Source organism: Carassius auratus, chromosome 9, assembly GCF_003368295.1.
Source record: "Carassius auratus strain Wakin chromosome 9, ASM336829v1, whole genome shotgun sequence".
NCBI classification, from domain to species: Eukaryota; Metazoa; Chordata; class Actinopteri; order Cypriniformes; family Cyprinidae; genus Carassius; species Carassius auratus.
The window spans coordinates 23624963-23648789 of NC_039251.1; the positions used below are offsets into that span (position 1 = coordinate 23624963).

The 23827-nt window shown below is 38.5% G+C and overlaps 1 protein-coding gene across 2 annotated transcripts; it reads right to left on the reverse strand.

Annotated features, from left to right (window-relative positions):
- Positions 1 to 3311: 3311 nt before the first annotated feature.
- Positions 3312 to 21893, reverse strand: LOC113108784 (zinc finger MYM-type protein 2-like). 2 transcript variants are annotated; one of them, XM_026272103.1, is made up of 23 exons: positions 21774 to 21893; positions 18435 to 19260; positions 17429 to 17717; positions 17137 to 17302; positions 13098 to 13310; positions 12484 to 12631; positions 12053 to 12168; positions 11790 to 11912; positions 11310 to 11460; positions 10930 to 11102; positions 10493 to 10658; positions 10379 to 10410; positions 10123 to 10252; positions 9900 to 10027; positions 9343 to 9502; positions 8959 to 9099; positions 8676 to 8785; positions 8312 to 8489; positions 7746 to 7876; positions 6755 to 6869; positions 6281 to 6523; positions 5976 to 6111; positions 3312 to 4428 (listed from the first exon to the last, which is right to left on the reverse strand). In XM_026272103.1, exons 1-23 carry the CDS (start codon positions 21834 to 21836, stop codon positions 4242 to 4244), a joined length of 4125 nt encoding a protein of 1374 aa, XP_026127888.1. In that variant the 5' UTR covers positions 21837 to 21893; the 3' UTR covers positions 3312 to 4241. The 2 variants fall into 2 exon arrangements, with proteins under 2 accessions (XP_026127888.1, XP_026127887.1); XM_026272102.1 differs by having other exon boundaries at positions 10123 to 10264; positions 21774 to 21892.
- Positions 21894 to 23827: the final 1934 nt, after the last annotated feature.

Consider the following 23827-nt stretch of genomic DNA (forward strand, 5'->3'; position numbering starts at 1 on the left):
GTGAAAGACTGTTATCTTCGGTTGTGGCAAGAAAGGATACAGCAAAAACCGGAAGCTAACGATAAATTTAATTTTTGACCTATTAGATTGTGTTTTATAAACATTTACATCTAGTCATATTGATGTGTGCATGCCCAGTAGCTTTAGTTGTATCCCTTATAGCCTCCACTAATATGGTTAATTCCTATTTTACAAGAAAAGCAGTTTACTATCTCATATAATTATGTTTCAAATGTCAGCTAAACACGTCATGTCACAAAAGCTCTCATTTCTGCAGATCCTCTCCTTCCAGTTTCACCACAGTAGCTCCACTGCTGTATAAATAGATAAGAATGTAGCATAACTCTTATTTATACTGAAAAGGAGAGTGCTGTACTGCCCATAATAACACCGCTGCTTGTCAGTCACAACTCGGGCAGCCTTAGTGAAAACAGGACATCACACATCCTCCTGGAAGCCATTTCCTGTCACATGACCAGCAACTGCAATGACCTTGTGCTTCCCCATGTCCCGGCATGGGTACTGACATGGGACACCTACTGGTATTAAGTCCATCAAGAGGCTTGGTCTGTGAACCATGTGTTTGTTTGGGAGGAGATGATACCAACCATTGGTGCCAAGTGAGCTCATGCCACTCGTCTGACAGAAAGAGCTCATGCAGTACAACCCAGATAAATATAGTCAACATTACAACAGCAGGCCTGGCTCAACTCTGGGACAATATTAAAACAAATGTTGGCCCATGTGGCTTCACTAGGGAGGCATTCTAAATTGGGTGCCAAGTGCCAAATAGGGATAGCTAGACGACAGAACATCTCCAAAACGCCAAGTCTTGTGGTGTGTTCCTGGTATGCAGTAGTTAGTACCTAACAAAAACCTAACTGGCATCAGGGTCATGGGTGCCCAAGACTCACTGAAGCATGTGGGGAGTGAAGGCTAGCCTGTCAGATCTGACCTCACAGAGGAGCTACTGTAGCTCAATTTGCTGAAACATTGGGTCCTGGATGTTATTTTGACATGTACCACCTAACTAAAGATGTTTGCAGACCTTGCGCACTCCTTTATTTGCATTTACATTTAATCATTAAACAGATGCTTTTTTACAAAGCAAAGGTGTTTTCTGATGGCAGTGGCCTCTTTCAGTAGTATAATGCACCCTTCCACGTTGCAAAAAAAAAAAAAAAAAAGTTTAGGAACAATTTAAGGAACATGATAGAGATTAACATGCTGATTTGGCCTCCAAATTCCCAAGCTCTCAATCCAATTGAACATCTGGATGTGCTGGATCAACAAATCCAATCCACTGAGCTGCATTTTTACAACTCGCAGGACTAAAAGGAACTGCTCCTAATGTCTTGGTGCCAGATAGCAGTTTCTTGTGGAGTCCATGCCTCGGCTGGTTAGTATATAAACTACACACTTCTTTGAATTTGGTTTAAAAAAAAAAAACAACAATGTGCCATTGCATGAGCCAGCTGTTAGGATAGTCCAAAATTCAATTAAAATTCAAAATATCTCCTTTACAGAAAAAAAAGGAAGCCATACAGTTCATAAGGTTGAATACATTTTTAAGATTAAAATTTTTGGGTGAAATACCTCTTTAAGGGCTTTTTTCACAAAGGCTGATAACTAAAGTTTTAAGCAGCACTCTAATTATTAAACGGTTACTCCACCCCAAAATGAAAATTTTGTCATTAATCACTTACTGTCGTTCCAAACCCATAAAAGCTCGGTTAGTCTTCGGAACACAATTTAATATATTTTGGATGAAAACCATGAGGCTTGTGTCTGCCAAGCATTGTTCCAAATAGTCCATCTGCCATCAGTGTTTCAACTTTAACTTTATGAAGCAACGAGAATATTTTTTTACATGGAAAAAATTAAAATAATGACTTTATTCAACAATTTGTTGCCTCTGTGTCTCTCCACATGACTGTAGCACCATTTTGGAGAATAGGGGCTAAACACCAGCAGCTTACACCCTCTTTTTTTTTTTTTTATCAAGGCAAAAATACAAGCAGAAAACATTCTTGTGGCACGGCTGAATAGATGGACTATTCTATGGCTTTCATACTTTTCTGGACCTTAACAGTGTAACTCACTTGGCAGTCAAAGGCACAGTCCTCCCGGTTTTCATCCAAAATATCTTAAATTTAGTTCCAAAGATGAATTAAGCTTTTACGGATTTGGAATGACATGGTGGGGGAAGTAATTAATGACACAATTTTCATTTTGGGGTGGCGTTTCCCTCTAATTATTATTGATTATATGAGAATAGGGTTTACCACACCACATCTAGAAGAATAACGACAGAGAGGAACGATATCCCTGGAATCACTTTCAGAAGAATTTTTTTTTCAGCTGATGAACAATAAAAACAGTAACAACAAATCAGAATCCATTGCTGCTTAGGAGCTTCAGCATTTAAAGCGGCAGATGACAAAACTTCAATGTGCGCTTGTATATAATAAACTGAATGTTACCATGCGTCGGTGTAGACGCTAATAGAGTTATTGTTGTAGTTATCGTTCTTGGTGTGAATGGGCTTTTAATGAACTTCTGAACAGCTTGATAGGGTGATCAATATACAGCTCACTGTATATTGTGCTGTCATAGGAAAGAGCATTTTGATATGGGAAAAACTCAATTTCAAAAAAAGTTTTTTTTCTTTTTGAGGCAAATATTATTTGTTCCCCTGTCTGAATGTCTTCACAAACCTTAAACAAATTGTGGAGGGGGGAAAATTCTTTTGGAATAACTTTTTGGACACTACTTTTTTTTATAACTTTACATTCGTTATATTAAAATGTGAAGAATATTCAAAATATTGAAAGGTATTACAAATGATTCCATGGACTACTCTAGTGGAACTTTTCACCTCTCCATGAACTTTTTCTTAAAGCTGCATGGTTTAAGTTATTGTTGATGTTCACTGCAAAAAAAATAAAAAAAATAAAATAATAATAATTACATTAAAAAAAAAAAAAAAACAATTATGCAGGATGCATTAGGTGCCAAAGTGTAATAACTTTCAAAACCCCATACACCTAATGATGAGCTTGGCTTAACAAGCACAAAACATCTTCACTCACATCTTTTAAGTTCAAAATGGAAGGCAAGCTGAAAAATCACATTTCATGGTTCTAATTAATCAGATTTTTAAAAGGGTCTTAAGGTAAACCATTATGAAACCAAGAAATTAGCTTGTAATTTATTGGTAAAAAAAAGGTCAAGGAAATGACCGTAAAAACCATGAAAGCAAACCCCATCGACTTTGTGCATTATAAATAAATCACTTTTACTCTTGCATAAGCTACATTTTTTGAACATAATGTTTAATGAGTTTTGTGCACACGCACATCCTTCAAATTATTCTCGACTCCAGGAAGGGTACAGAGCAAATTCTAAGACAATGTTTAAACATTGACAACATGTCTCTGCTTATCGGTGTAATCAGCGTAACGCTGCAGATGAAATTCAAAGTCAAATTTCATATACTTGATTGTTCACACTTAAAGGTTCAATGCCAGTAACGTATTGGCAGCGCAGCACTAACTCCTGTCCAATCCACTCCAAAACAACAAGAAAGGGGAGGGAAAAAGAGACACGTACATTCACAAACACACTCATACCGATCACACAAAAAGGTCCAGGGCTGCAGCAGGATTTAATGCTCTTAATGGAAGGCCAGAGAAATTGCACACATGGCACAGCATCCAACACACACACCCTGCCCTGCCGTTAGAACATCTTTGACTCTCTCTTCTACAGACGTCAATCAACAGTAATAAATAAATGTTATCTTTAGAAGGCTTGGTTGGGCAGGAAGAAAAAAAATAAAAAAATAAAATGCCTCCTTGAATCCATTACTTCATAGGACCAAAGTTCCTGTCTTCTATCTGAATATTTTCAGACCACAGTGGCCTCACATGTAATGCTACATGAAACAAAGTTTCCAACAAATTGAAGAAAAGGGTGTGTTTTGGGGAGTGGAGAGAAGAAGAAAGCAGCATCCTGTAGGTCAAGTTTCTCAAGAAAACCTCAACTCCTCAGGGTTAGGGTCTTTGGGAAGACTGATCCGAATCAGCATAATCCCAACCAATATCAAAATCCATCCTGACATCATCTCTTAGCAGTTTTGGGATCAGTGTGTTTAAAGGGAGAATGACAGGGTGACATGAAAAGCAGCTCGTCTGTGATGCTCATGACAGTATAGTAAGAAGTCTTAAGTGCATCAGCCTCTAGACTCCCTCCTCTTCGTGCTGGCTGTCCTTATAGATATCTCTGACCAGCAGCACTCGAGTCAGGAGCCTCGCCAGAGTGCTCTTCTCTAAAGGCGTCGAGCTGAACCACAGTGGACTGTCCGAGGAAGCAGAGACCTCTGGCTTCATGTACAAAAAATCTGTCCTCTGTCTCACGGACTCCGGGCTGGGAAAAGATGAAGAGAGATTATGTCAGATCCCATTGGGTCCATTTACAGGAACAGAGATTCAGTGATATTAGAAACCTGGCTGATAACAAAAAGACTAATTTAAAACACAGACCAAAAAAAACTAACAAACAAACAAACAAACAAAATGATATTTAGAGGCTGGCTGAGAGGTTTTAAACATTTAAAAGTATTATAACAAAATGAAGTGAGAACAGTAATTTATGTGATATTATTACAGGCACAGCTCCTTCTAGTCAGTTTTATGTGTCCTCATACTACAAGTGTCAACACCATGTTTCAGGATGTGAACAGCAAATGTTATAATCATTGGACACTGCTTAGTTCAGAACAATTTGAATTAGCTAATCATGGTCTTGGGCAGGGATGGAAATTAGCACCTGCCACCAGCCAAATGCGGGTGATTTTGTGTTGTGGTGAGTAAACTCGCTTCACCTAGTGGCCACCGTGGCGGGTAAATAAAAATAGCTTAATGTTTCACCCAGCCCGTGTGTGTACAACGCGCAATAAAGTGTAACATCATCCAAAGCATCTCAGTGGAGAAAGGCAGTGTAAACCGGGCTCAAAACCGCGGCGTTGTTCCAAATACAGTGTTTGCAGCTGAAGTTAGTGCCGCTGGTGGAGTGAAATATTTGTTGGTTATTTACAGTACGTTTTATAGCACGCACTCTTGATATACAAGATTGCATGAAGAGTTGAATTTGTTATCGCTCACAAGTTTCCACATACTGTCACGTCTCTGTCAAACCCCGGTAAATTCATTCTCCTCCAGCATTCTGCAACATTTTAGATTATATGGACAGTTTGTGTTTATCTTATTGTTTTTAATGGCATAATAAGCAAACTAACAAACAGTATTATCGGTCGCGTGTCTAATAACTGCTGTCCGGGGGATGCGTTTTATTTCCAGTCCTCAGGAACTTTTTCAGAAGTTAGCTCTGTGGCTAGTAAGTTGTTACACTGTTCATTTTTGTTAGTAGAAACAACATTGTATCGCTACACATGTTTGACAGCTCTGGTGTGACAAGACGCGTAAAAACGCTGTATTAAAAACGCCATGCGTTCGTTTGTCGACAGCGTAAAATTTCATTGATACAGTGTTGAACGGGACTTTTCCCCACATGTTCCCTCAACCACAAAAAACAACAACAGCAAAAAAAACACACTTATACTGGTGAATCCTTCCTTTGGAATTAAATACAACATTATTAATGCGTACGAAAATGGTTGCATGAGACTTGAGATAAAATAAACTGCTTAAGTATTGTAGATTTTATAGTATTAATTTTCATATGCAGTTACATATTGTTGGTTAAAAACAAGAAAGTGGCTGGTAAAAACATTTGAGTGGCTGGTAGATTTTGAAATCCACCGGCCAAAAAAAGTTCATTTCCATCCCTGGTCTTGGGTTGCGCTTTCCAACCAAAATAGTGCTGGTGCTTGGCCAGGGGCTCTGCAAACATCTTTTACATCAAGTTCTTCAAATGCAAGTTCTTCACAATACATTTTTACATATAGTACTCACCACTTCGAAAGGTAAAGCTCATACAGTCTGCACTCATGTTTCTTAACAGGACAGTGAACAGATCCTCCTGAATCACTGTCCGTCTTAAAGTTTGAGTCACAGTCGTCTTTCCGCCTCCTCTTACTTCCTGATTGCTCTATGGAAAAAGAGACAAGGTTCATCATCGAATACAGAACATACAAAACAGTTCAAACAGAAATGTATTACTATCCACAAAAGCATGACAATAAAAATAGGTTGCAGAATAAAAGCAATACTTATGAATAATGTCTGAATGATGCCATTTATGCTTCAGATGAACACACCGTGCTGCTCCTGTGAGATGGAGGGGATGCGTATACAGACGGTGGTCTCGTGGCTGTGCGCTTTGGAACTGCTTGGGCCGTAGACATTTCCAAACGAGAGGCGTAAGTGCTGTTCAGTGGTGCGAAGACCAAAATATTTGGTGTTGAGATAAAGGAGAGATCTCAGCAGGACAGAGGGCGTCTGCTCCCCAATCTGCCCACTGCTCCAGAGATGCTGCTCTTCAACACGACCCCACCGAGAACCTCAACAGAAAACCACTCACAGTTACAAACTGGTATTTAGAATCAGAAACAAAGTTAGACAACATTCAAAATCATGCTAAAGAAAGATAATTTATGTGAAATGTCCTCATAGTTGGATTGAGTCAGCAGCACTTCAGAATGTGAACAGCAAGTTAAAATCACTGGACATTTCAAAACGTCAGTCACATTACTTGAATCTCTTCACACTTTTAAACATATTAGTGCTTCTACCATCAGGAAGGACACTGGGTTGCCAGTCTTTGAGGAGCTTGTTCAGTTCATCCCCAAACATGTGGTACTGTGGGTCACCAAAGAGGTCATCCGTCCTTCCTTTATCTTGTAAATGCTACAAAACAAAATATTCGAACAAAAACAATACAACACTGTGATTGCAAGACAAATGCTTTTAATAACAGGTGACTGGTCAGTCTCCAATAAGCAGTCTGATGTATCCTCATAGCAAAAGCATCAACAGCATGTTTCAGGATGTGAACAGCAAATGATATAATCACTGGATACTGCTTAGACCAGGACAGCTCAAGCGAAGACCTAGTTTGCATTAGAGTTTAGTTTTAAATACAGCTTAAGTACTTAATCATGGACCCTCTAGTTCTCCTTTTCAATTGGTAGGAACTTTAATGTTGAACTGGAGTAAGATGTTTGGATACCCAATATATTGGTGGAATATTAGCAGAGGTGCACATAAGCTTTTCTTGTCTGGTTCTTATGAGAGCACCTGGAAATCTGGTTTTGTGCTCACACTTATTTTTACATTTACATTCTTTATCATCTAATACTTCTAAAATTGTGTCTTTAAAATCACTATTTTAATAAATTAAATTTGAGCAATCCTTAAAATTAATGTAAATGTTCATACTGTACACTAATGTTGTAATTCTTAATTTATTTTAGTTTTAGTAGTAGTTTAGAATTTAAAATGATAGATTGTAGATTTTAGCGTTTTATTTTTAAATGTATTTTTTCAACAAAAATGGTATAGCCCTACTCTGGAGAAAAGCCTGCATATAATGACTATTTACGGATTTATATTAGATTTTTATAAGCAAAGCATTCATTTATTTTAAATGCAGGGGTTTACTAAAAAGTGCAACATTTCAATGTTTACTCCATACATTTATCAAGAGGATCTGCTCTCGAAGGATCCTCATTTACAGTTTTAATGGACAACAATCATGTAAACAAAAGCTGTAGACAGTTTCACCTTCTGGATGCCGAGACAGAGGTAAAGGAGACTGTCTGGAGTATAGCGCTCCCCACTGGGCCGACGCACTTCTTTGACAAAGTGAGATAAAGACTGATTCAGCTCGGCTGGGCTCAGAGACAGGAGACTAACTGTTTAACAGACACAAACATACACAAAAAAAAAACACCTTAAACAACATCACCAGTACAGCATACAGAAACACTTAAGATTATCTTGAGGATTTTTTAAATGCTTGTTTACACAATCATGATAAAGGACCCCTTAAAAGGACAAAAAAGATAATGCATCCCAAATAATACAATTTGTTGCAATATAAAGCCTGTTTTTACAAGTCTGATGTTCAATTCGGAAAAAAGTGCCCTCATAACTCAAAAGAGATCAACAAAACTGTTTCAGAATGTGAACAGCAGTGAAGTTATAATCATTGAGCACATTCAAACCAAACAAAAGTCTCTCAACAAACCATCCAAGCTTGAAAATAGCTCTGGGTCCATCTGGCATTACAATTTACAAATCAAACTGAATTATTAACTCATTAAAGTTAGTAAGAAGATCATTGATACCTTGTTTCCTCTCCTTTCCTTTGGACTGGCTGGACGGTGAGGCTTCAGATGTGGCCCATCTCCTCCATGCATTTAAGCCGTATCTGGTGCTCAAGGAGAAAGAGCTGTCTGCAGCTGAGGTTGGTGACGAGGATAATGAGGATGAAGACTCTTCCTCTACTGCCCGTCTCTTCTGGCCCTGCAGCAACAGTAAATCAGAAACATCAGCATACACACAAATCATTGTTAACAATCACCCTCTGTGACGCCACAAGCCTCATATAGAACCTCAACAATCATGACACATCAGCATGTGAACAGCAAATGGTTTTCTAATCACAGGACAGCATTGATGCAGTGATATAGGGGTAGATGTGTTCATTACCCTCCTCCTGGTTCTGGGCCGAGGCGTCTTCTCTTTCTCCTCAGACAGGACTGGAGGCAATGAGAAAAGTGTGTCTGTATCCAGACTCTCAACCAGGATGGGCTCTGATGCTGAAACACACCACAGCAACACTTCTTTACTATGTATGGTTACTGAGAGTTTAACAGAGAAATATACTTTTACTATTTAACGTAGGCATTGTCAAGATAGCAAAAGGCAAAATATTATAAAAAGATCATTAATCTTTTGCAATAAAATGCTAATTCTTTTAGCGTCAATGTACCAAGAGGCAGGTCCTTCTCCAGATCCAAATCTGGTTCATACTTGTCTTCTTCCTCCTCCTCCTCTTCTGAGCTGCCACTGCCATTTTCATGTTTTACACTTTCTATCTTCACTTCTCCACTGTTCTTTTCACATTTGATGTCTAAAAATAGAGAGGGGATTTTGGGATTTACAAATGTATCATTTCAAAATGTTGCAGTGTGAATGGAGGGGAACCACAGGCTTCTGAGAGTAGAAGGGTAAAACTGACACTAGAGAGTGTCACAAAGCTGGGAAATGACAACCAACAGTAGCTAATTGCTGAGATGAAGGCAGTGATGTAACAAACACAAGTAGAGTCCATCTTCAGTCTGTCAAAGGTAGACCGCTTCTAACATGTTCTTACTTGAGCATTTGGGTTTGTCATCTTGTCCAATCACTTCAGCCATCGCTATTAGATCAGCTTCCAGAGGGTCAGAGGGGACTTTGGCTTTGAGCTCACTGATGGTCTTCAAAATCTGCTCAGCGTTCTGCAGCGTGGTTGGTAGAAACACTGGCACAGGCACCTGAAAATACCAAAACACTGAGGCAATGAAGGTCATTTCTGTGAGGTAAGGCATGTAGCCATTATGTATTTTCAGAACATTCTCATGTTTGAGTAAAATAAAATAAAATATATAATTAGAAAAATAAAACACATCAATTAAATATGAATGTATAAAAAGAGACAAAATGCAATACAAGTTATAATTAAACTATTTTATTTATAATCAATTTAATTTAAACTAATAAAAAGAAAAACATGAATTAATAAAATAATATTATATGCACAGTACGAACCATTTTCATGAATCGACTTGACTATGAATTGTACTGTTTTCAACTGAAACTACATGTACATGAATCTAAAAATATTGCCATCACAAACAATTTGACACTTTGATTCAGTGAGCGAGCTCTTACCGGTACAGGTATTGCAATAGGAGTGGGCGTGGCCTGAGCATAGAGGTTCATGGGAACTGGGACGTAAACGGGAACAGGGACTGGAACAGGTACGTACTCCTTTCCTGAGCCCTCCACACCTGCCTCATCTGAGGAAGATTAGCAAAGACAGAAGCACATAAACCTCCATCTTTTCCAGAAAAAGTTTGTGCAGTTTTACTATCACAGAGCAGAAGGTGCTCACCTGTCTGCAGTAGTTTGCTCTGCATGTGGGGTTTGCAGTAGGTGGCCTTGGTCATTGTGAGGGGCTTACAGAGCACAGCTTTATTTTTCACATCCTTCAGGATCCCTCCCCCAGCATACGATACAGGCCCCTGAGTAAACAACTGCAACAGTCACAATAAGAATGGACTAGAGTTAATCCAAACGACTACGCAACATGCCAATTTGTAGCTTCTTGTGTTTAACAATGATTCAGTCAGAACTGACAGCACCCTCACCATCTTAGATGCTTGGGTTGCTCCTCCAATCCCTGTAAATGGACCAAAGGATTTCATTGTAAACATGAGAGCATGATTCAGACACGTATATCTGCAGCGGGTTTTAAACTGTACCTAAAGCTGTGTTTTCTGGGCCTTTCTGCGTGGCCATGTTGGGCTCGTTCTGTTGGCAGTAGAAGCGCAAAAGACACTGCTGGTCACAGAAATGCTTCATCTCTGCACGCCACTGCACAGACTCTGTCAGGTTCCCCTGTACCTTACAGCAGTCACAGCGCGCCGCCTAGTGGACATGGAAATGCAGGGATTACAAAGTACTGCAGCACAGATGATTACATCCAATAATATAACAAGAAATAGTATATATATATATATATATATATATATATATATATATATATATATATATATATATATATATATATATATATAAAATCAGGATCTCTGATAACATACAAGGTAATCCTTCATAATAGACACACATTTAATGAGTGGGTTTAACCAGGCCTTGATCACATGATCCTAAAGTTATGATCAAAAGAACATAAATGTACCTTGTAGTACCAGTCGTGAAACTTTTTAGCACACATCTCACTGCAGAAGTCCCTGCTGACTCCGTCTATTTGTTTGGTAAGAGATTTCTTACACATCTGGGTGCAGTGGTTGCAAGTGACACACTTCAGGCCCAGACGCCTGGCGAAATCCTGCTTGAACAGTAACTTACAACCTGCAGAGCGAGAAAAACACTGCCTGAAATATCACTCCTGTCATGACGGATGAATGTAGTAAAGTTTAATATACCAAATTCACTAGAATATTGTCCGTCATACCCAAAAGATAAAATCACAACATGTCATGATGTGAACAGCAGTAGATTTAATCACAGGACAATGTACGGTTAAACTCTGACACAAATTCAGAACAGAATAATGACCTTCACTACAAAAGGGTTTTTTCACACCCGAAAACTTCACAGTCTCATGCAGAGTCTTCTCTTCCTGGCAGTATTCGCAGAGCGTCACTATGCAGTGGAGCTTCTTGTAGTCCTCACAACAGGTCTTACTGCAGAACTGATACACCTTATCCTGCAGGGATCAGATATAATCACACTTCAATCTTAGGCTACTCAAATCCTTTAAAAGAACAGTTTGTCCAAAAATTAATTACACCATAATATCAATCAACATCAACTACATTTACTTGGACTACTTTAATAGTGCTTAGATAGGACTTCTGTGTCCTCTGCATCCAAATCTTTCAAGTCTTTTATGCTTTTTTTGCACTTTTATGGTGATCCCATGTTGTTGTATGATCTGTAAAGTGATTTTGAATTAATTTGGAGGGAAATACTCATTTAAAGGTTGACATCTAAAAAGCTAAATGGGCTAGTTGAAATGTATGTGTGATATCTCACCTCCCACTCCAGAATCTCTGGCTTCAGGTTGAAGGAACCATGACAGTAGTTACATTTCAGCTGGATGTTCTCAGAAGCTGAAGCAGGAAGTTGCCCATTGGCTGATGTTTGGATTGTGGCATTCTGCAGGGGACATTTGGTTAATAAAGCCACCAGAAGAACATTACCATTTTGTACTTAGACATTCCTATGATTTAATAATGCATTTACTAGCTTGAGTTCTTCTACTCAAGGTTCTACAGAAATAAAGGCAACTGAAGTACCTGGAACTTGGTGACACACTGTGAACTGCAGAAACTCAAAACCTTCCCTTCAGGTAGAGTTGCCTGGTACTGAGGTAATGCATTTCTCTTACAGAAGTGGCACGAGGGCTCAGAATCTACAAATACAAACAAGATCAAACATGAGCTGACATTTATAACAGATACTCCGTTCTCCTGACCTCAAATCTCTGACTCAGAGTTTGTAATAGGTACAAGTCTTAAAGCAGGAATCAAATTCCCTGCGAAATGATCTAATATCGACATTATGTACACTTTACGCACTGCACAACAAATAAGGACAACATTTTGCATATTCAACATGTTATGAAACCACATCAAATGTAGGCATTAGGAGAACACAAAAGTAGGCCGTATGGCACCCATGAAGTGAGAGTGACAGCATTAGCTCTGGGTTGTGATTATCTACTCACTCTGTGCAGCAGCTGCAAATTTGCTCTTTGTCATACAGGCTGTGGTGCAGTAAGACTCCATGGCTCCATTTGACCCAATACACTGAGTGGCATCAAATGATCTGCACATCACCTTACAGCCACTACACTGCACTATCTTCCCATGAGTCTGTGGTAAAAAATAAATAAAAATAATAATAATTATAATAATAATTTAGAGTAATCACTAAAACACATCATCAAAACTAGATCTGTACGATTGATCAAAATAAAATCGAAATGGTAAAATGGCTTAGTGAAATAATCAAGTCACAAAGCCTGGGATTTAATTAAAAAAGATGCTGCGTTTTCCAGAGTGAATCGCTCCACTGTGTTCATTTACATGTGTGCAGCTCATGAGCCAGCGTCCCAGAGCTGCTCCACACAAACGCATCTCTGCTCTGAGTTCAGCTCACTTACAACATGCATCTGAGTACAAAGTGAAGACATTCGGATTGCTATAAATATTAATACTACAGTATTGAGTAAAAAAAAAAATATATATATATATAGAGTTATTGTAGCAATTGGATTTTTACTACTAAAGCGTGCTAACAGACATCACTGTGAGATGTGAACTAAACACAAACACTGACCTGTTTATAGTCCCTGATGCAATTTTGACAGCAAAAGCGTTTCTGCTGACCATCGATGAGTAAAAAGTGGTTTGCTGTTGCACGACTAGGCAGGTAGTTCCCACACTGTTCGCAGCAGTTCATGATGAGCCCGTTAGCCATACGGTAACGATTAAAGCACGCGTCACTGCAGATCTTGTGGGTCACATTCTTAAAGCTCACCTCATGTCGAATCTGGAGAAGATACAAAAAGATACATTAAAAAAATTATCTTAGATAAATAAAAAAATGCATTGTATTCTATTAAGTAATAGATTTGCATAACATTATAAAATCAACACATTGACTACTAAATTGGTGTAATGTTCACTGCTGTGTTCACCAAGGTGATCAGCATGGATACACCATAAATACAGTCAATGATGGCAGTATCCGTGGCTACAAGGCTGGAGGCTTGATAGTGCTCAAAAATGATATTCAACAATGGACACCAATGAAAAGTGGGTGAAAATGACAGTACTTGGGTTTTTCATCCAGGCACAATGAACTTGTATTACAGATGCATTGAATGTGCACTGATTCTGAGCTTCCTTCCTTAATGGAAGCATATCCAAATGCAAGAGTCCAGTGCTCTACTGTGATTAAAACTTGTTTAGGCGAACAAGCTCTAATACAATATAAACAACAAATTTATCTACATAATACCATCAGGATAAAGCAGACTGCATCATTTGCAGCATACACAACCTAGCTGACTTTATAATAATCCAGCACTATCATGTCACAGTCATTTAATATTTAAATAAAAAATATTTAAGTGAGCCTTCACCATAGAATTCATTAATTCACTATCATCACCCAGTTCACAATGTCTGCCATTCAGCCATCACCGGTGCAGCTCTTATGTTAGGCCTACTAGACGAACACCATGTAACTAGCGGTCAACACATATCGGCAAGGCCAATATATCGGTCAATATTTGGCTTTTTTTCAAATATCGGCATGAGCCGATAAGTTTTTCCACTTGGCCAATGTGGTACCAGACCTTTATTTTGACGGCACTGAGAAAGGCAGCCCCTGAGCTCACACAGTGCTCACACCCTCTCGTTTACTGTCGTAGTTAACAGTTCTGTCTAATACAGATAGAAGTCCAATAATCAGATAGAACGGTTAAACAAAGGAGTTAATGTATACATAAAGTATTATAATGATTGCCTTTATATTATTAGTAATGGAAAGGCAAACATTATAATACTTTGTTGTTTGTCGTCAGCAAATAAGCATTTATATAATTTATACAAATCTTTGCTAATGAATATTTAATTTTACAAACTCAGCAAACTTAATCGAATCCAGCTGTGTGATCTTGTGAAGTGTGCATTTTTATCCAGAATGATCACGTATTCACTGCGTGAGATTCGGTCCATGTGAATTGAACGTTTTAAACTTTAAACTCGTGATTTAAAATTATGCTACGCTTTATGCATCTGCCCACTGTAATATTCATGTCATTTTCACTGTGCTCTGTATGTTAAATGAGAGTTACCCTGGCTTTATTTGAAAAATATGATTCCCAATGCACACAAACTTCCCAAAATATTGAGTGCCCTGTTGGTTACAATGTTTACTTTCTTTTTAATTATACTTTTATTAAATATTTATGTATTTGTGAAAAAATACGTTGTCATCTAAAGTATGTTTATTTTTTACATTTATTTTTTACTTTTTTACCATTACTATGGTTTCAAATTTCTTAAATATAAAATAATACAAATAATTATATCAGTTATAACAACCTCCTGCTTTCCAAGATATAGGCAGTCAAAAAAAAACAATATCAGACAACCACTACATTTAACAAGATTAATTATTAATGATAAAAGCTTTCCTAGTAGGATTTGTAAATTACAGGGTACAGGCACATTACCATTACTATTATAAAAAAATAAAGGGGTGCACAAACACTCGGTTGTTCTTTGGAGATGTGGGCATTTCAGATGATTGTAAGAGCATGGTTTAAGTAATTATAATGATCTGTCATTTTCAAACAGAGGTCCAGTCATGACATTACAGGTTCAAAACAAAATTTAAATTAAAAAAAATCTGTAACATTTAGGAAACAGACAAATGTTCATTCACTGCCAACTTCATTAAGACACTAAATAAATACATTCAAACAGTTTTGAAATATGATTCATACACACAGCCAATATACATGCCTTGAAATTGTGATTTACTTCTTGTGAGAGATTCACTACCAAAAATTTAAAGATTGAACAAGATAAAGAATTTAAACACATTTACATGATCTTTCCATTTAAGAGGGAAACTTAAAGAAAACATCTTGCCATATGAGTGCAAGTTAAAGTGGTGAAGTTAGTTTATGGAGTTGATCATATTTATAGGTATAAAACACTTAATCTAAACTCATATGTAGTCATGTTTAAAGTTATTGATTTTAAAACTTAATTACGTATGTTTCATATTATCTATGTTTATATTAATAAAAAATAAAAGCTTAATAATTACCATTAAACTAATCTATGTTGTGTAATGGATTAAGGGAATAACAAATATATAAATCACACCAAATAATGATAAAAAAAAGAATCACCTCTGAAAATCAAACAATTCTATCTTTAAAAATGTTTTATTATGTAGAGTGGTTTAATTTGGAGTAAGAGAAACTGAGGGAGTGGCTTTATTGTGTCAATGATGTGTCACTTTGCTTTAAGCTGATTGGTCAAATTTCAGTTTGAGATCTCCAACACCACTAAAAGCCAAGCCACTTTCATGGTACCTAAAACCCAGGATTGGTGCAAACTAAACTAAAACATACCTGGCTAGCCAGCTTCATGGTACAGGCCCCTGGATTTCTGAATTGGCAATCTGCTTAACATCTTATAAGCTAAACCAGGCTAAACAATATTTCTTATAGAAGATATCTGTAAGTCAAACAAATGTTTGACAAAATCAAGGGAAATACTTTGCAGACATAAGCACTGTTTTCACCGAAGGAACTTTACCCAGGAACTAGGGACTTTGGCCTGATACTTTGTGTGTTTCCACCGCAGGAACCAGGAACTAAATAAAGTTCCGGATAAAAACAATTGCCCCTCAGAAGGTCCCTGTTTGTGAGGTAGTACAATTTCAAAGGTCCGGAACTTTCGGGGGCGGGACTTGGGCGCTAAACATGCATGAAATATTATTGTTATTGTGTCATGAAATTTAGTTTTAAAAGTATTTCAGGTGTAGTTGTAATGTAGTTGTTTTAAACTCAAATCTGTGGTTTATTTATAAAGTTGTGTTTCGCTGATTTCGGAGACGTGAGCTCAGTCCTCATGTATCCGCCGAGAACCAGCCTCACCTCTGCTAGACCTTCTGATGTGTGCAGCTGGCTCGGATGTCTCTTTAGTGGTTAAACATAAAATATATATTTTTTGGGGTCAATCCAACAGGTAATCTTTGGTCTGATTCAATTTATCTTTATGTTAAATATATCTATATGCTGGATATATACACATTTCCCTGAAATAAGTAAATTTCTGCAACTATTATTTCGTTTAAATGAAAATGAAAGGAGGCATTGGTATTTGATACCTGATTTCACCTGATCAAAAATTGATTACCTGATTTTTTTGTAAAAAGTACATTGAGGAAAATTGCTGTAGCCAAGGAGAGCTGACTGATGTTATCAAGTACCTTGATGTTTGCAGAATTACCAGATTTGCGTTGTCGCACACATCACACTCCCGAGTTGAATGCGCAAAGTTTGAACTATCGAGGATGCAAGTTGAAATTTGTGTACTTTGTAATTAGAAACGCGCACAGACCTACGTCACCAGACTAGTTGATTAATCTTCATGGTACTTTAGACTGCAGTGGAAACGTAGAAAGCAACAGGTCTGGGGGAAAATAGTTCCCGGGGAAAAAAAGTCCCTGGTACAGGTGTTCTGGGTAATTTCGGTGGAGACACGGCATATAGTTTGCAGCTGGATAATATGACTGTATGAGAAATTCATATAAAATCAAAAGTATAGCAGAATGTAAATCGTCTGACCTCAGTGAGCTTTCCACAGACGGTGCACTTTGTTTTGAGCTGGTTCTTTTGAGGATTCTGTTTGTTTTCATAAGCTGCCAAGCAGCCTGTGCTACAGAACTCCTGAAATGATTCACTGGAGTCCACCTGGGCCACTATGGTGCCACCTTTCATATTGGTAATGTCTCTGATTGGGAGAAAAATGAAAGACAAAAGAGAATGAGAGAGAGAGAGAAAACAAACATCAAACTGAGTTTGTACAAACAAGAGTGGTTAAGTTGGCACTTTCTCAAACTCATTTTAAAAGTCGTACTTCTTGCACATAGTACAGCTCTTCTTGGGAGCTGGTTTGTGGGAGAAGGCAGACAGGCAGGTTGTCGAACAGAACAGGTGGGACGAGCCCTTGCGCTGGTACGCAGTCTGGCCTTTCTTCAAAGGCTTCTTACAGTTGGCGCATGTGACTTTCATGGTGCGTTGCGGCTGCTGGGATCCTGAGGACGACTGGCAGGGTGGTTTGGGAAGAGGAGCTGCAGGAGATGGCGAATCCACTCCAGGCTGCTTCTGGTTACGGGGAAAAGAGGCTGACTGGGAGATCCATGAATCTAAAGAAGCAAAAAAGGATTTAAATCTCATGTTATGACAAGACCACCACAAAACCTTCTGGTTTGTGAATCTTGGTAACAAAAAATACAACCATACACTACAGTAAAATAAGCACATGAATGGATTCATTTTCTAAATGCATATTACAGATTTCATCTATAAATTCATCAGCATACGTTTCATTTATTTTTTTCTGACCTAATTGTTTAATCAAAATGTCATAACTGGACCTTTGAAAACACACTTCTCTTCTGATCATGTATAAAGGAGCTTGCCTACAAGCTTGTGCTCATCTGCATCCATTTTTAAGTGGAACACCCATCTCAAAAACCAATCAACAACCGATGTATAGGACCAAGTACCTGTCCCATATTTTTCCTTATTCAAAATACAGTAACACTGTTTACACAATACGAAAGAAAAGATCAGTCACTGCTTATGTAACACAGTGATTTTAAACAACTTCATTTTTACTTGAATTTTTAATCAATTGTTGTTTAATATAGTAAGTTTCATGATTTTAATTAATTAGACATGTTTTTTGATTAATAAAATCTAATTAAACCATTAAAACAGAGCTTAGAGGAAAAAAAATTCATGCAGAAAAATTTAAACAGAAAAAAAATAATTTGGGGAAAAAATATAACATTTCATAGGGCCACAGTACATGTATTTTGTGCAAAGGATGACAAAGCAGATACATGAGGATGAATTACCAGATCTTTGGTGTGTCCCTGTTTCTCCATTCTGCACAGGCTGGCTTGCAGCACCGATGCGTCCCGGGTTGAAAGTGGGTGAAGGTCTGCTGGCTGTACCCTGGTTCTGCTGGGCCTCTGGGTTCAGGCTGAATGAACTGCTGATCTGCAGACCATTCTCAGCTCCCTCCAAACCATCCAACCCGGCGGCCGCTGGACCGCCCTCGCCTTTCAGCGATGTCACGTTCGTGATCATGAGGTTTATATCCTCTTGAGCACACAACACCAGTGGCGTAGCTGTTGAAGTTGCCATGTCAACCCCCGAAGAGTCTGTTCCCAGCGTGGTAACGCTAGAGATTTTGATTTCAGAGTCAGGCTCCGTGCTGCTCAGGACATTCTTGGCCTCTGGAGGCAGCAATGAGGAAGCAGCAGCAACCTTGAGCTCCGAATCTTCCTCATCGTCGATAACAATTGGCTCGCTCTGGCTTTTGGCCGTAGCTGCAGAGGCAGGAGGACTGGGCGCCTTTGAGGAAGCTATTGCTGTGGTCGACGACTCCGCACAGTCTTTGGCAGCAGTGAGGGTATCTGCAGGTGTGGGACTGGGGGGCTGGACTCTCCCCTGAGAGTGAACAGGAGGCTCTTCCACCAATACTACATCATCATCATTGTCTTCTGAGGCCTTGGGCAGGTCTGGTACTGTCTGTGGCTCTTCTGCAGATGGAGTCTGCTCTGTTCTGGGTGTGGTTTCCATATGTCCTTCCCCCTCCTCCTCCTCCCCGGTGACTGTACCTGCCTCCTCAACATCTGCCCTGGCTTCCAAATCTCCATCCATTGCTTGGGTAACCACCTGTTGACACAAATACAATGAGTTCAACAATTACCCGAGGAAGCAAAAAAAGAGCCATGAATGATGAATAGAAAAAAAAAATTGGCTTGCTGATTAATAATCCCTTTATTTCGTAAAGATCAAACAAAATATGACCAATCCGGCTACAGACTAGTCAGTCTCATTTTGTTATAACAAGATCAAATTACAACAAAGGATGTCTAAAATAAGTGGTTAGAAGTTTAAATTCTAAATGTAAGAATGTGAAAACAATGTGGAACTTCAAATTCATATATGCAATAAAGTGAAAATTATTTGAAAATGTAGATTTGGAGTTTTTAATTCCAAAAAGCTAGAAAGTGAACAATTTGGAATAGCAAATTATTATAAATGATTTAAGAACTTCCAATTATGGAAAAACAATAAAGTAAAAATTATTTGGAACTTTAAATTCTGAAATGCAAGATGGAACAATATTTTGAACAATCACATTATTATCATTATTAATAGTATTCATGTTTTTTAAAACTTCAAATTAACCATTGAGCCAAGTATCCATGACCATAATCATAAAATGATCATCACTAAGCAACCCAAATTACTCACAGGCCAGTAAATGAAAAGTAACTCACATGTCCTGCTTAGGCTTTCCACATAGAGCTCAACAAACACCATTTTACCATCTTTGTTGTCAGATAAAAATGAAATCAATGTCAATCAACATTTATTTTAAAGTGCAATAAAAAAAATAAAAAAATAAACATATTGGCATCGAATCTTTCGGTCTCTCTGAAGAAAGTGATGACAAATGTAGATTGCAACAGTTTAGTCTCCATAATGCACAGTAGAACACAAAAATCAATGTGCTACAATTTTGCATTTGGAAATCTGTATGTGCTATGATAATCCATCCATTGTAAAGACTTTTGGTTTAACTTTAATACATCTGACTGCAATGCAGAGCTTGGAGTGTATCTCCCTAAATTCTCAGGCTTCGTCACTGAATGCCTCATTTCAGCGGAGATCCTAATGTTGATGCAATGCCGGCACAGACTCCTTATAGAGGCAATGCCAAGCAGCACATACAAAAACACTGCTCAAATAGATGTGACAAACAAGTTAGCATTTTGAATCTCTGGGCTTTCCCACAGGCTGATGTCATGATCGTGATGCTGGAGAGAGGAAAGTGTTACTGATCCACCTCTCAGACGAGATATAATCACATGCATATGCGCCATGCCCGTGCCAAGTCTGCATTCTGAGCAACAACGCAACTGTTTTCCAAAGGTCCCCACTAAAACGCATCGCAGTTGCATGGCCCCATAGAGCTACACTTCTTTTGCACTAATTGTGTAAATTATCAACATAATCAATTCATTTGGGGGGCTATTCCTACCATTTACCCCTAGGCCGTGCCCTTGACTCCGGACCCTCCGTATCCAAACACACTCGTCCGACCGCGATCCGTGCGCTGTCAAGGCAACCGTCTGACGACGTCAACACGCTAAGCTTCATAGGCTTTCATTATATTCAGGAAACTCAAAGGCCAACGGGGCCGCAAACTTGCTAGGCGAGACCCCCAAGCGGGAGGAGCCTCTCAATCTACCTCAACCGTCTCTTTTCACGCAAAACCCCCGGCCCATGTGCCGCTTGTGCACCCACCCCTGGCCTCTCCGGCGCATGCAGCCATTGGATTAGCGGCGAACTGGAGGGAGGAGAGCCTTCGAGACTGCGCCATTGTTATTTTAATGAAAAAAAAATTGTCAGAAGTAGTTATCGCCAAATAATCCCCTCGAGAAAATTGGAGGGAAAATACATTTGAATTTCACGTATTCGAATAGATGCGTAAGGGCACGCATTTTGTGAGTAATAACACAAATAGAACACTGCGACCAATTGCGAATCTTGCGATTACAGCCATAGAAAACACTTTTAGCACATTAATACAGAAAATATGTCCATTTTTGCTTATATTTATGACTCCCTTTAAGATTTCTACGAGAACCGAGTTTTCTTGCTGGTGTTACTCTTGAGTGAAGGTTTAATTGAAGTTACCCAAGAGCGTTTACCCCTGGTAATCAAAAGGCAATACACGTGGTGCCCTGCTGGGGCGCTATACTGTTAAGAAACATCAACTATAACGCCTATAGGTGACTAGCCACAAATGTTTCACTGCATATTCTAAGCTTGTCCATTTAACTATAGGCTAAAAGCACATTTAGTATTCAGCATCAAAAACAAGCGATATTTACTAATTGGTAAAACACTTGCCCCCTTCAGTCAGCGGGTAGCACTGCCTCATGTCCGCCATTAGAGAGCGAGCGAAACAATGTGCGAGAGCATAGGCAACAGCACCCTGCCACGGCGGAGGGGGGAAATCTCAGGCGGGGTAAAATTGCACGTTAAATTACCCTCTCGTACAAACACAGGTGACCCAGATGGTTTCCTCAGCTTGAGCTCCGCCGCGGACATAGTTGTGAAAACTTTGTCCAATTACGCGCAGTTCTGCATCAAAACGCCAGATAAATTCTTACCGGAGTAGAGCTGGATACGATAGAGCGCCACTTTTGTGCCTTGACATAAATCCTGCCGCGCATGCGTGAAAACGTACAGACGTTCCAGGCGCGTGGGAGGAGAAACGAGCTCTTCGCGCTACTCACACGGGACCGTGCGCGCGCTGGTTATGGGAAATCCGACTCATTTAGAGGAATCGTTTCTTTCGAACAGTTCCGATCAAAGTGTCGGTTCAAAAACACGATTCGGTGATTCTTTTTACGCCATGACACTACGTGGTCCATAAACGCCCAGCGTGACAAAACGTTTCATAAGGCACCTTATGCTTCTGTTACGTTTTTGAATGTTAAAAGTGTTTTTATTCTGATTTCACGCGTCCAAGTTACGTAAATTATAGATATACGTATAAATTATTATCAGTCAAATCCTCAATTCCCTCGAAATGTTCAATAGACAAGGTTCTCGGTTTAACGAGTGAGTTGTTGACTCGAGAACAGATCTGACCGAATCATTCACATCCGGTTTGTGTTCAGTTGAATCATTAAAAAGAATCGACTCATGCACGCGAAAAACATTTGAACATTAACCAATCAAGCATTTAGAAGTTTTTTATTGTTATTATTATTATTATTTTACATTATTAACAGGAACAGGATGAAACAAATTTACATATCTTGATGATGTTTTATATTATTTGATAATCTAAGAAATGCAAGATTTGTAAATTATATTTTAAGGTTGTTTTGGTGAAAGAAAATTCGACCGAAAATTCTATTTTATCCTAATGGAATATAAATTAACGCTTTGACAAATAACGGATATGTAAATTGTGTTATACGAATAAAAAAATCGTAGTATCCAGCAATACAGAGCGAAAATCAAAATTGCTAAATGCAACCAAATTTAGTTAACTGTATTTATACACACCAAAGCAGTGAGTGCGGTAACACTACAGCACGAAAACATGGGGACGGAAATGCATTGCGCAAGAGCCAAATATACATTTCAGGTATCCTTTCTGCAATAAATCCTTTTACGAAACATAACATACAAAAACAAACTATTCAGCTGCTTAATAAAACAAGTGTCCTTAAAGCCCTATTCAAAAAGAACTCTTGTCTCTTGTCCAACACAAAGTTGGCACAGATGGGCTCGAAGAAAGATGTGAGCCGGTTTGTCATCGTGAATCGTGAAATCACGTTTTGAGACTCATTATTATTAGTATTGTTCAGAAATCCTATTACCGTACTAATACCGTGTTTAAGAGTCGACATTAAACTATGTGTGTATTAAAATTAACATTAGGTAAGACCTAATTAGATCTTTCGTGCAGACTTAAAAAACAAAACAAAACACTGTTTTAGTTTGAGGTGATATAGGGAGTTTAACATTAATTATATTTCAAAACTTTATGACAGATACAACATAAACATATTTGATTTTGTCCAAAGTATTTTATTTTATTGAAGATATCAGTAGTTAGGTGAATCTACTCTGCACCATTTTATCCATTCTGTTGAAAAACTGTGCCCTTTTTAGCTTCAAGTCTGCTTCTTCTAGACCAAGGGAAATCTACCAATGTGGCTACAGCAAAAATAATGTTAAGATGTACATATTGTGATGCATGTGCCGGATATGAAACATGTACATATTTATCAAAATTATATGGTTAATCAGAATAACCCAGCGTGTCTTAGTGTTTTCAGAAAAGTTTGTTATATTTCCCCATATAAACTTTTGAACATGGCCATTTTCAGTCGTAATCCAGTGTTTACTAGGTTGAAGACATCCAGTGAACTGGAAAATGTCAAAAATCCAGATTTTCTTTTTGCTGCTGCTCTTAAGGCAGGGGTGTCCTGTCCTGCAGAGTTTATCTCCAACCCCCAAGTAAACACACCGTAAGAAATGAATTATGGTCTTGCTAGACATACTAGAAACAAGGGCTGCATCCGAAAGCCTAGGCGGCTGACTTGCTGTCTTATGAGGCAATGTCTTTGCAGGCAGCACTTTTCATGAAGGCACTTCGTGAAAGTGATTTCAAACAGACTTCTGAGGCAGTGTAATGGTTTAATAA

Bases quoted from the DNA above. Each gene is read 5' to 3' on its own strand.
- LOC113108784 (XM_026272102.1), bottom strand. From the start codon at position 21,836: ATGCGCGGCAGGATTTATGTCAAGGCACAAAAGTGGCGCTCTATCGTA. The intron at 17,303-17,428 runs GTACGACTTTTA...TCTCCCAATCAG, and splicing joins AGCTGTACTATGTGCAAGAA to AGACATTACCAATATGAAAG. The intron at 10,411-10,492 runs GTACAGTTTAAA...GTCCATTTACAG, and splicing joins CCCAGAAAACACAGCTTTAG to GGATTGGAGGAGCAACCCAA.